The 13,303-nt window shown below is 44.6% G+C and overlaps 1 protein-coding gene across 4 annotated transcripts in view; it reads right to left on the reverse strand.

Moving 5' to 3' along the window:
* Positions 1-399: 399 nt before the first annotated feature.
* Positions 400-13,303, reverse strand: part of CYYR1 (cysteine and tyrosine rich 1) — a 58,550-nt gene continuing 45,646 nt past the window's right edge. For all 4 annotated transcript variants that reach the window (XM_074813946.1, XM_074813938.1, XM_074813958.1 and 1 more), the window contains 2 exons: positions 4,479-4,636; positions 400-1,423 (listed from right to left, as the gene is read on the reverse strand). In XM_074813946.1, the coding sequence (XP_074670047.1) occupies positions 1,290-1,423; positions 4,479-4,636 (292 nt within the window). In that variant the 3' untranslated portion in view covers positions 400-1,289. The remainder of the gene's footprint in view (positions 1,424-4,478; positions 4,637-13,303) is intronic.

Raw genomic sequence — 13,303 nt, forward strand, 5'->3', positions numbered from 1 at the left:
AAATCCCTGGACGAGAATCACTGTCTTTGTGGTTCGCATATAAAACTGAGAAAAACACGAGTCTTACCACTGAAAGATGATGCTTTAGGTAATGGGATACTCTGTTCTGAAGTCAAATAGCTGCTGCTGAATTACAGTTAGCCCCATAAGTATACGTAACATTTTAAATCATAAAGGTCTGTACTTTATAGAGTAGAGATTAAGTAATTCTAAACAATATGTGTGACAAATCCAGTAAGTATTACTTGGTGACTTACAGTTTTAAAATGTCCAAGACAACATTCAAAAGTAACCTGGTGCTCACAGTCTTTATGCTCATCTCTTTGGTTAGGCTGAATATCACTATTACTGGTAAAGAATACGATTTTTATTTTAAAAAATAGTCTTTACGCAATTCAATTGAAGACAAATCTATGATGTTTTAATATTTGGTTTGTATTTCCTCTCCCACTTGTGAGTTTTCCTGATTCAGTATTTTTTAAAAAAAATCAAAGTATCATTTGCTGATAAAAAAGGCATTGTAGCATATTTCCAATGTATACTGTATTTAAGTCCAGGTAAAAGTAAATCAGCTATAAATTACTGTATTTCACATATAAAAATGCTCTTTATGTCTACATTTTAGGCCACAAACTATATTCACAAACTGTTCAAAAGCAGGCACTTAAAACAACCTGCACTTGGCCAAAAATAATATCCATCATTTTTTGGTTACTGAGTAACTCCCAACAGCACTTCTCTCTGCAATACGCATATCAGACCAACATGCACAGCTGGTATGGAGCATTATCAGCCTGAAGTAGAAATGGAAAATAGCTTCAGTCTTCCTTGTTCTTCCTTATTCCCCTTGTTTCAAGAAAAGGTGTAACACATACTTCAAGATAACAGTTGGATTCTTCCCCCAGAATAAGCCCCAGCAGCTGACTCTTGTGCTTTGGAAACAGCTTGTTGAACCATTTGCACCACTTGCATGTTCTTACATGGGAAGACCCCTACTCCCACGTGCTGTAATGGGCTGCAGCTGAAGCTAGGCACTGATGCTACTCATCAGGCACTAAGTTACAGGAACCGTTTCTTTGGTCACACATTGTTTAATCGTGAAACATGATGGTCCAGAGTCGACAGTATTTTTCTTCATCCTGGGCCGTGACAACCTTCCCAGGTTATTTCAACACCTGGCCATATGTGTTGATACAGACCCCATCCTACTTGTCCCTGAGCTGGTAATATTTGTCCCAACGGTGCTGGCTGTTTCAACAGGCAGTTAATATCCATGTGAAGCCATGTAATTATTTCCCTGAATATCCAGGGTATGGAGGGGGTGGGGGATACTGTATTGAAGTCTGTGGAGTTGGAGTATAAGGTGGAGGTAGGTCAGCTGGGTACTCCATTTCGTATTCATAACTGTATGGTGGTGGAGCCACTGCAATGGGAGAAAACAGAAGACATAGTAAAAAATCTTTTTTTCAGATGCAGGCCCCCAAGTATTTTCTAGTTGACAATCAGACTTCCATACAACAGACGTAAATGGCAATGCGCTCACTTTTTTTTCAGGCTGTCATTATACAGTCACTTTATGTCAGTGCACATCCTTGCTTATTGCCCTTTCCTCCACTGCTTAGCTGTGTGCCCACCGACATGTTGTGCTGGTAACAGTGTTTGAGTGGCCATATGATAGCAGATGATACCACGGTGATGTGGCAGAGCTGAACTTTTTCAGGGGAGGAAGGTTGGGTTATCAGATCCATTCCCTTCCACCCCCTTCAGCAGCAACATGGATTTATGTTGTCTCAAAATGATGGGGTAGCCAGGGCTTTCACTGATCTCCACAGACCTCTCAAACACCCTCTGGATCACCAGAAGATGTGTGACACACCATGCCACACACGGCAGCATCACACCTCCCAGGGCGAACGTCAGCCATCTTCCCAGGGCTGAGGTTGAGGAAGAACAAAGCTTTCACCTTGTTCACCCCAACAGAGACATCTGAGGAGAGCCCATCATTTGTAAACTGGGTCAGGCATTTAGGAAACAATAAAAATATTCACAAACAGCTGAAAACATTTTCTCAACTACTTCTACTAACCTTAGAGAAGAAAGATTAATTCAGTGATCAAAAAGACAGTAAATGCTGCAGTAAATGCTGCAGAATGATAGCATGGTAGGAACTGAAGGCTCCATATCAAGACCTTATAAGAGTAGTCTCTACAAATTTTAAGGTCAAGAGCTGTTCATGTCACCATGTCACTGTCAAGGTCTAGTCTGCTCATGTCTCTGTTTATGTCACCATGGATGCTTTCCTATCCCCTCCCTAGATGTCTCAAGCAGACTGGCAGTGAAATAGCACTTGAATAGAAAGGAAACAGAAACCTAGGATGTTTGTGATGGGGGGAAGAGACTCAAATCCCAGTATGCCATGAAAGGCGCTCCCTGCTCTCCGAAAACCTGGCTGTTGCTGTGGCTGAGGCCAAAGGAGGGGCATCCTCTTGCTTGCGGCTCCTGTCCAAAACAGGTAATGGCAGGGAGGAGGGTTGGTCACAAACCCCACAGCCAAAGTCAGGTCAGTCATTACTCCAGAAGTGTTCATGACAGTGGGAAACACAGAAATCATTTGAGAGCTTCCCCCTCCTCCAAAAACTGCTGCTGCTGAGAGGCAGAACTGCTCAAACTAATGTTTGCACCAGGAACCAGGAGCGTGCAGAGTCAGACTGCCTGGAGGTGGAGTGACAGGGGTGAGTCATTCCAGGAGCAGACTTGGGGAGGAAAAGGCTACAGCCCCGGAGTCTTCATTTTGCTCTTGTTTTTACAGCTTGCAGCGTCTGACTATTAGATTCTGAAGTAGCTCCTCAGCAATTCATGGTTGAGAATATTGCAGTTTTCTTTCATTACTCATCTCTCTATGCAAAACAATGTTGCAGTGATAAGGATGATTACAGATGGTTTTAGTTTAACTGGAAAGTAAGAGCATGAGGGAGAAAACAGACACCGAGAGCAGTGAATGTGTAAAGGAACACATAATAAATATTGCATAGCTTGCCTGCAAGTATACATAATGCACCTAGGGTTTGCTGCAACCTTTGCAGCAGGAGGGAATATAAAGGCAGAGGATCTCTTAAGAGTGGGATGAAAGGAGTTCATCCATGAAACACCACTGCCTTTTATTATAGTGCACTCCCAAGTCATCCCAAGGCAATCACTCCTGGATTTGCAATTAACAGTGCAACTGAAGGAAAGACATAGCTGCATTGCATAAACACCGTTATGCTGCTTCCAGGGTCAGCTCTGCTTTTCAACAGTGTGGCCACTTTCACGTGGCGTGGAGTCCAGACAAATGAGCCTTGCAGACTAGCTGGCTCGGTGCAGATCCACCTCTGGTGCTCCTGTACCCCAATCCTAGACTGGCGTGAATTGATGAGTGCGGTGCAGTGAGTGTCTCTGCACAGAGCTACCTTGGATATAGCCTCATGTACCAGTTCCCAATCACTGTGGGCACAACTGCAACTGAAGCAGTTGTCCCTACTGTACCCTGGGGTGCCCCAGAACCTGTGCCAGATCCGACTCAGGCTCTGTGCCTCCCCTGGTGCTGCCCTGCACCTAGAAAAACCATTACACCAAAACAATGTTAACCCACAGAGAAGCCTGCACTGAGCACGTTCAACACACAGCTAACTTTGACCAAGGCACAACGGGCATCTCTGCACCGTGCTCCAAGTTCTTATCAATTCAGGCATGGTGCCAGGTGGATGCAGAGAGCTAGCTCAGATCCAGCACCGCCTGGCAGCCAGCAGTCCTGCCTGGGACACAGAGCAGAGAACACCCTGCAAAGACGCCCATGTGCCTCTGTAGAAGTCATCTGGGATTCTGCAGCACCCAGCAGGGCTTGTGAGCTCTGGCTGAGTACCAGCCAGCTCGGGCTGCATTAGACTCCACATGGCACCACTCGAAGCCTTTGCGCTATGATCCACAGACTTTATTGTCCAGGTTTTCCCCTCTCTGCGGTATGCCGGGCCCCCATTATACTGGACAATGAAAGAGAGCTGACTGCATGTGAACAAGAGCAAATAGAAGAACCTGAACACAAAAGAAGCACAACTGATCTTGTCGCCAGACAGCCTCTGGCACAGGGAGAAGGTCTATCCTGCACAATGCAGCACCGCCCTGAGCGAGGTCTCAACATGCTACTGCAGGCACCGCAAGCCATACAGCTGCGTGAATGTGGCACCTGGCCAGATCTCATTAGCCCACTGAGTAGCTGAATAAATAAGCCCAGGCAGAGGCAGAGTGCTGCACTGACGAACACTGCGCACACTGAGCTGCCTTGCGTTTCTCAGCAGGGAGTTGTGCTGTTCCCCTCCGGACTGAGAAGAGCCTCCTGCTGTATTCACATTCCCCATTTACTGCGGAGCCGTAACTATCCAAAGATACACTCCTACCATGAACACAGGCACTCTTGCAGGGGTGTCATTTCGCTTCCTTACCTGGGTACGTGCTGATAGTGTTGATGTGCGTAGTTCGGATGACCCCTACTCGAGTCCCACGGTTGTTCTTCATGCACATGCAGATACAGATGGCAATCCCAGCAATCACTCCCATTATAAAAACTATACCAAAAACAATTCCAGCTATCGCCGTGCCTCTGTGAGGGGAATGGAAACATGCAGTCAGTCTCAGCCAAATAATGTTTAGAAAACAAAAATTATTTTCTCAGGAGTGGCCCCCATTTGAGAAGAAAAGTGCATATTGATTACTGAAAATGCTGCAACTTTTGATCCATCAGGGCATCTGAATGGAAGAAATGAAAGATCTCCGAGACCAAAATAAGAAACTCTCTCAAAGTCGTCTTTACAATCATGCCAGATCACTCTGCTGATTTACCATATATTAAGTCCTCCCATTCCAGGGCCATCTGAATTTAACAACTTCTAAATATTACCAAGAATAATTTCTTCCCTTTCTCATCACACAAGACTTTTTTTTTTTTTTTTTCCTAAAGGCATTGGTATTATTTTCTTTTGAAAAGAAAGAGTAAGTTATCCCCAGTAATATATTCCAGAAGCGTCCCGAAATGCCTGCATGCTCTACTTCCACAGGAATGGTTTTGTCATTGTTTTATCTTAGGTCAAAAAGTCCTTCTGCTGTGCTTCTGAGCCCACAGATTAAGGAGAACCTCCTCTTCTTGAGGATGAGCAGCAATAAGCAAAGCGAAAGCCCACTCTTTCACACATCTGCTGCTGCAGCCAGCACAAGTATTTGAGGCTTAAACGATTTCTTTTAAAACGGTCCAGAGGAAAAAATTCAGCTCAGCCCCTGAAGTAATGAATCAGACTTTCCCTGAAACTATATAGAAAAAGGAAAGGAAGCCTTATTGCACTGACACATGGGACAAAAACCTCACCAAGAGGCACTGAAGAGCTCCCAATAATATTGAGGGCAAAATCAGCCTTTCTGATGAACCCTAGCTCACTGAGGTTTGTTGTCAGGCACAGGCAGTGAAACATATGTTATATGAAAGATGGTATTTATAGCCTATCCTTTCATGAAAAAAGCCCAGTGACTTGCAGAAATATTCTTACTCTGTGCATCTCTTCATCTTCCAGCAAAGATTTCAAAGAGCAACCTTGCTGGCAACTTTTTTACTGCACATTTTAATCAATCCAGACTGACAGTTTGTCAACGTGAATAAACTCCACTAGGAATTATTGCAATGTAGAGAATAAAACAGGCACTGCAATACTACAAAGACAAGTATCAAAAGGAGTCTAAATCATAGTTTAGCTTCCCCATACAAGTGTGGGAACACATAGCAGGCCTGATTTTCAAAATGCTGATAGCCTACTGGCTTCCAAAGAGTCAGCAAGAGTCAGGATGAACTCAATATTTGTAAAATCAGACCTTCTATTTAGGAACCTAAATATGAGTTTAAGAGCTTGTTTTTAGGCCCCAACTATTCAGAAACTTGGCCAAGATCTGCAGCACAATTATGGAACCATATAGCATAAGTAAATACAGACAATTTGCTGTCTTACTAAAATACACTGCCAGAGAGCTGAATTGCTCTCTGCTGTTATGTAGCAATGAATGAAGAGTGTGCAGGGAGAGTAAACCTGTTAATATTTTGCAGAATATACAAAGGCCTAATTTACAAAACCCTAACTCATGGCAGCAAGCACCTGGCAGTAAAACCAGTAGCTCAAAACACTGATGTGATCAAGTGCTTTGGTATTAGCCACGATGACTAACTGAGAAACACCTCCCCACCCCCTCCACATTCTCTATAGTTTGCATCTAACAAAAAGAAAGTCCAATGCTCTTGGAAGATGTGACTAAGAGACCTCTAGTTTTCCTGTCCTGCTCTCTCTGGGAACTTTACCACTACCTTGAGAGAAACTGCTGTATGAGAACACAGCTTGATTCAGGAGACACTTTTAACACAATACTCTCTTCATTCCAGAAAGTTTTCTTATAATATCACAATTAAAAAATCAGGCATAATGCATGGTACCCCTATTACAAACAACACTGAATTGCTACTGCTTTAGTTACATCCTCTTAGTGGATGAACTGCTGTGCCCTTTGCTGGGAGCACTGCACCACAGAGTTGCAGGGAACTCAGTTATGCTGAAATAATCCCTCTCCCAGCTGGATGAAACAGAACCAGCCACTGCTGACCACTGGCCTCAGGTCCTACGCATTGCATTTCTGCTTTGTACACGGTCCACTGCTGCCCAGCTCCTGCATCCCAGGTAGGCTCTGCCTGTCTAATTGGCTCAAATCCCAGAAACCACAACAGTTTCTTGCACTCCTAACCAGCTGCACCCTGAGGAAAAGCCAACCTCCACCCTAAAGGCTGACAGAAGTGGGTAACACACAGCACACATTACCTTCCCACTACCAAATTAAAAGTTCTATATTAATAAAGCCCATTTGAAACACAGTTTAAATAGTTTGTCTCAGCTGTCTCCAAAGGCAAAGGTGTCCCATTTGTTCCAGAAGTGGTCAGCCAGATGCCATTCGGTCATCTGCCATGAGTGATGGGTTGCATTCTTCAGTAACCAGTGCCTACCGGACACCCCAGCCTCACACCCAAAGCCCACTCTCCTCTTCTGCATGAACAGCAACTGCTCCAAAGCAGTATCACTCCACTAATTTAAATGATGCTTCTATGATACTTTACGTAAGAAGTATTCATAAGGAAAGAAAAAAAGATGACAAAAGGTCTGATAACATCTTCAAAAGGAGCTTCCACCTTTCCTGAGATATTAAGGAATACACCTGCCAGCTTGCTTCGGGTGACCCGAGGACCCACTTGCAGTCCTATAGCTTTTCCTAGTGACCCTTTGGTGGTGTTGGCTGCCTGGGACTATCTTGACACTGCAAAGAAACAGCAGCAGGGCAAGACATAGCTGTAGAAAGCCCCTCTGTATCTCCCTCCATCTGAAATTCAAAAAGGGCTGAAGTCCACCAGCAAAACTTCCAAGTCGGAAAAGATGGAATGCAAAAACCACTTCTGCCAGCCTAGCAAACCCAGGTCAGTAAGCAAAATACAGAATATCCACTAAAGCATTCTTCTGCTGGTCCCCACTGTAGCTCCTGCTGGTATAGCCATGAAGCAGAAACAAAAACGGTCACCAAAGAAAATATTCACCAGTTTAGCTTTGCTGACAAAACTACTACATCCAAGTCTTTGCGGTTTAAATAGCTAGACCCACCACTGCTTGTGGATTCAGGTTTTCACACTGCAGTGGTAAATTTAGACCACCTATGGATGGTTACCCAAAGAGAGCCTGAGATATGGAGCAAAAGATCTAGGTCACTTTTTACATCTGGTTACAGCCTGAGTACCAGCAGAAAGGTGATTGCTGGCCTTGGTGGGCTTCAGATCAGACTCAGTGCCACGCACATGAAACTGTTCCAGGAATCAAGTGTTTGAGTTGAAAAGGATCTGTACTCTCCCAAATATATATAAGAGAATATATATAACGCTGTATCCCTCACTGATGGTGAATCAAAGTGTAAACCCATCCTGATTCAGACACATGCAGTCCCTGCCACTCAAAATGGCCCCCAGTAAAACTAGGAGCACTCTGTCTCTAAACATCAGGCTGCACCTTCTGAACACCAAATCCTGGCAGGACGACAGTTGTGCAGTAGCTGTTCTGGGCACACAGCACAAAAATAAATGCTTGTTCTTTTTGTGGAAAGCTTATGGTATGACTAGAACGTATGAAGAAAAATAAGCATCTATTTTTTATTAAATGGTGAAGTTTCTCCTTGTGCTTTTAGGGAATTTCTGAACATAAATATTCTATAATAAATAACCCTCATTTTATATTTAAAATGCCTGCTTTGTCTCTCTTTCTCTCACTGATATGTTAGACTTCTGTATAGAGACACAGAGGGATACAGTGATTTTTCATGCTATCACCACTGTAAAGCTGTTCAAGGGAAAGTGCCTAAGAGAAAAAGGACACTGTAAAGCAAAAGAAGATCTAGAAGTCACACAGCAGAGTCACATAGCAACTAGGAAGTTTGAAATAAAGGGAAAACTTTGAAATGGAACAATTTGAAGGAAAACATGCAAAGTCCTTTACACACTGCCACAGAAAAATAATACACAGAAAAGTAAAGATGGAAAGGGGCATAAGTAATTTTAAAGCTGTAGCAATGTCAAGCGACATTGTCAGGGTAAAAATCAGTTATTCAAAGAAGCAGCTTTCCACCTTCTTTTAACAGCATTGTGCTGAAAAGAATACAAATCTCATTCACAGGGGATCAGGCCTTCTGCTGGGTTGCACCAAGGCCATGGCAATGCCGGAGCCAGGCAGGGCTCTCACCACGCTTGCAGTTGGTGCAGCTGAGGTGCCCGGCGTCAGAGAACCTGTCCCTCGGGGAACCGGTAAGTTGGGTGTTTTACACCAGCGGCAAGAGGCATCACCAGTGGTTGCTCCAGCCTGCGACAGCTAGGGTGGAGATGACTGGAGAAAAGGAGAGACACTGAAGAGCAGCCCTGCTCCTTCAGTCTTAAAGAGTGGGAATGGAGTTCATTTAGTGCCCCTTAACGCTCCAGAAGGCTACTACTTCGGGAATTAGGCAAGCAAAGTGGATGTAAACTTGCTCAGGATGAATACCCCCTCCGTGGTCATATCCACTTTGGGGACATTGGATCTTGGGAGGCCGAAAAATCTTATGGCTCAATAGGCCAGTGTTTCCTGAATGAAAAATGATTACTGAATAGGCATCAATTTTTAAATGCATTGCCAAAGTTTGGGAGCCAGGTATACATGGCCTGCACTGCTGTACAGCAGGGACTTTGTAGTCTGTTGGCCTCTGCTCTTCCTTCTTGGGTTCTGCCCTAATTTCACAGGCGGTATGGTGTGGAGCATTAAACTTTGCTGGGGAGGGGGCCTGGTGTTTATTAGTACAAAACTGCAAAGAGAAAACCTTTCAGTCAGCTCTTCCAGAAAGCCCACAGACTGTAATGCAAAATGTTTTAATCCCACTGCCACCAAGACAGTCCCTCATGAGCCTGCCCACCAAGGGATCCCCAGCAAAGTGCATGTCCCAAAAACTCCCCACATCACTGCAGCTGAGGGATGCTGCACAGCATGTCCCCCTGGCCTCCTCCTGACTCTGAGGTGTCCTCAGCACAAGGGCACGCACAGGTCTGGCGCCAGTTATGGATCAGGGCAAAGCAGGCGAGGCACAGGGGGACAGATGTCTGCCAGCCTGGCCTCACCACACCAGAGACGTCCAGCTATGTCCTTGCATCTCAGCGTTGTTTCAGCCTCTCCCCCAAAAGCCTCCTGCTGAGGATTGGGTTGCCCTTCCTCCCCTTATGTTTGTACTCATGCCTCCACACCTGCACATCCTCAGTGTGCCAGGACAGCCCCAGCTGCTGGCACCATTCTCCTCCAAGGATGCCGTGGGTACAGTTTTCATTTGTATGTCCTCCCGCGCCCCCACCCGGCAGCGCCCCTTTCCCCCTGGGTGCCTTGGGGGGAGCGGGTGCTGCCCAACACTCTGCTGGCTGACCCCGTGCCCCCAACTCTTCAGCTTTAGGTTGTGCGACCCTCACACCCCTGCCCTTTTTGCATTTGTTGCCCTTCACGAGCAGATGATTCCTCTGGATTCCTGTTCTCCTTCAGTCCTTCCCCTCCCTGGAACACCTTTAAAGGCTTTCTTAAACTGGAGAAGCCACTAGGGGCAAGTAGCCAAAAAGATACCTTGGGGAGGTCATAAGGAAAGGGAGAAAACTTTCTCTCCTGTCCTTCTTCAATGATTTGCAGCTCAGCAACTTTCTGACCCAGACAGGTTGGTTTGTTTTTTAACTGTATCGCTCAGTGGATTTCTCCCCTGAAAACCTGCCCAGCCTCATCTTGAGCTTCTGTAAATTTTAGCATCCACAGTCTCATGTGGAAATTAGCTCCCCAGCTTAATTATGTATCTGAAGAACTGTCTCCTCTGGTCTATTCAGAACTGAATGCCCAGTAATTTTACCCATGGCTCCCAGCTCTCAGCTCGTCAGCTGCCAGCTACCCTTCCTGCACTGCCCATGATTTTACAGACCGTTAGCATCACGCTGGGCAGCCAACTCTTCCCCACCCCGCAGGAGCCCCATCCTACTTGGCTGTTCTGCATACAGGGACTGCTTCATGTCTCTGATCACCCCAGTCACCCCTCCTTGCACTTTTTCTCATTTTCTTCCGTTGTTTTCTGAGAGCTGCAACAGAAGCCTGTACAACACAGAGGCACAATAACATCCGCTGGTTTCTTCTCTATTTTCTTCTTAAATCATCCACAGTGTTAGATCTGTTTTTTCTTGACTGTCAAATAGTCGGGAACTAAGGTTTTATGGCACTATTTACCGTAACACCAAGTGTCATTTCTGAGAGGTAATGTCAGCCCAGAGCCCATCAATTCATGTGGGAGTTTCAGTTGTTTTTCCCTGTATGCATCACGTAGTGTTTGTAGGCCCTGGATTCCCTGCCATGGTGCCTGGACTCATGTCCTCTACTGGAGGACACAGGCTAAAGCTAGCACAGATGAACTTAAACCACCAGTTTTTCCAAAGCCCAGCTCACTCTGTAATACTGTATCAATTTAGAAACTATCATTGCAGAAGCAACAGAGCTCCACACCAGAAATGCATTTATATTGGCATAAAGGTCTTTTCATCCTGTAATAGCTCATGTTAGCAATTTTGCAGCAATTTGACTGAGTATGGCAAGAAGTTGTTAGAAGCATGTGAAGATCAGTATTCCCACTCTGCCTTTGCTGTATTTCATTACCATATTAGTGCAAGAAAGACGTGCCATTCTCAATCTTCACTTTGCTCAGCTGATCTCTTCCATCTCATCATCTTTCCTAATTTCCAGTACTTTTTTAGTTCTCCAATTAATTTATTGCTAACTCTCTGTATCTATGATTTGCTGGCACTGCATCTCCAGAATAATATTAATAATAATGCATGCAATACATTTTAGAATACTACTGATAATACTAATAAATAGCCTTTATATTTTTCCCCTTTCAGGCATTCAAAAAGAAGCTGATAAGGGATTTTTAAAAACTCATTCTCTGAGATAAAATAAATAAAAAAAAAAAATCAATGATCTTTGATCTTCTGATCCAGCCACGGATGTTTTGAAAAAAGTACTCTCTGGACTCTTCATCAGACTTCATGGTACTTGAGGGGAGGAGGTGTTGGGTTATTTATTTAACTTGGTTGGCAAACCCTGGTTTACTCAAACCGACAGCAAAAGTGCAGTGGGGTTGCGCGCTGCTTTCTCCTGCCTCTGCTGGAGCAGGCAAACCTCTTCTACGGGGTTTGCCCTTTTATCTTCTTAAGGACAAAACCACTTAGTGAGTGATCCTCTGCAAGACTAGCTTTGCTGTACAGGGCATTTTGGCTTTACGGACGGGGTACCCTGAGAACCCCATGGCAAAGCTGATGGAGGAGCAACTGAATTAGCCAGCGTACCCCGTGGCTGACCCAGTAGGCTTCTCACCACAGAATTTTACAGCCCTGGAACACAGACACCAGGGTAGAATGGACTGAAAAGCCATCCAGCTTGGGAATCAATTAAACAGTCAGCTAGCTGCTGCCTCCTCTTTTAAATTAAATAGTTTACAGAGTAGCAACTAAAATGGAACAGGCTTGCCTTTGAGGCTTTACTTTCCAAGTTGTACTTAAGACAAAATTCTGACTAGTACTTCCTTTAAATACATGTTTTACCACAGGGAGGAAGGAGATGATTGTCTGCTTCCGTAAACAAATCCCGCCTGCCTGTTAAAACTGGGTACAGACTGTACTTGGACAGTACTTCCTTTCTTCTGCTCCTACTCGGTTGCATTTAAGGTGTGTTGTTAATGATTGATTCCTTCTAAATAGTTTACTCAGTGCCATTCCCTCTCTACCTTGTTATATTTTCAAGGTTATTAACTCAAGCACCAAAATATCCTGAGTAGCAGCTGCATCATTAAGCTACATAATCTTGCAAAGGGTTAAAGGATAGCACATTCTGTCTTTTAGTATTGCCAGTGCCTGAGCAATAGGGTACCTTCTGCAGCTTGTTAAAAGGCTGCTGAGCCACTGAAGTGTAACTGTGGCACACTTGCAAAACCAGAGAGAAAATCATATAAACTGCAAATGAAAAGGATATGTAATTACAGCTTGTTCTGGTTTGGGCTATCATCGAACAGACTTTTCAGACAATTTGCTTTTTGAGAAATATGTAGACATTTTATGCTTACTTTCTTTATGTGCTTTTCTCCCCACCACATCGCCAGAGGTACTGCTTGGCCAGTAGTGCTGTAAAGTGCTTCAAATAAGAGATCCTGGAAAGGCCAACATAGCTGCTACAGTAAAAGGAGAGTAGAAAAAGCAAGCTCTTCCTCTAGCTGGCTCCCAAACTGCTTCCCCTGTCTGTGTACGACAGGCCTGAGACCCTCCTGCTGCCCTAGACATTGGGGGCGGAGGGAGGGATGGCATCCCTTCCACTCTGCTTAAGACTCAGTGCAGGGCTGGCTCAGAAATAATTTTATGGACAGAGGGAATGATGCATGAAGTATAGCTGGGAGGTGCACGCCACAATATAGCAAGCACAATACTTAATATACCGTTGTGTTATTAACTGATCATGGCTAAGCAAATGCATTTTGAACAGTCCCAGCCTGTCCAGCATTTTCATCAGACTAATACGTGCGTGCATACATGCAGATGCTGGTTTTGAAACACTGTCTGGCAGTTCAAAAATTCCACAACGTTGCCAGAATGTGAAAAAAAACCCCAACAACGCATATT

Source organism: Strix aluco, chromosome 2, assembly GCF_031877795.1.
Source record: "Strix aluco isolate bStrAlu1 chromosome 2, bStrAlu1.hap1, whole genome shotgun sequence".
Taxonomy (NCBI): Eukaryota; Metazoa; Chordata; class Aves; order Strigiformes; family Strigidae; genus Strix; species Strix aluco.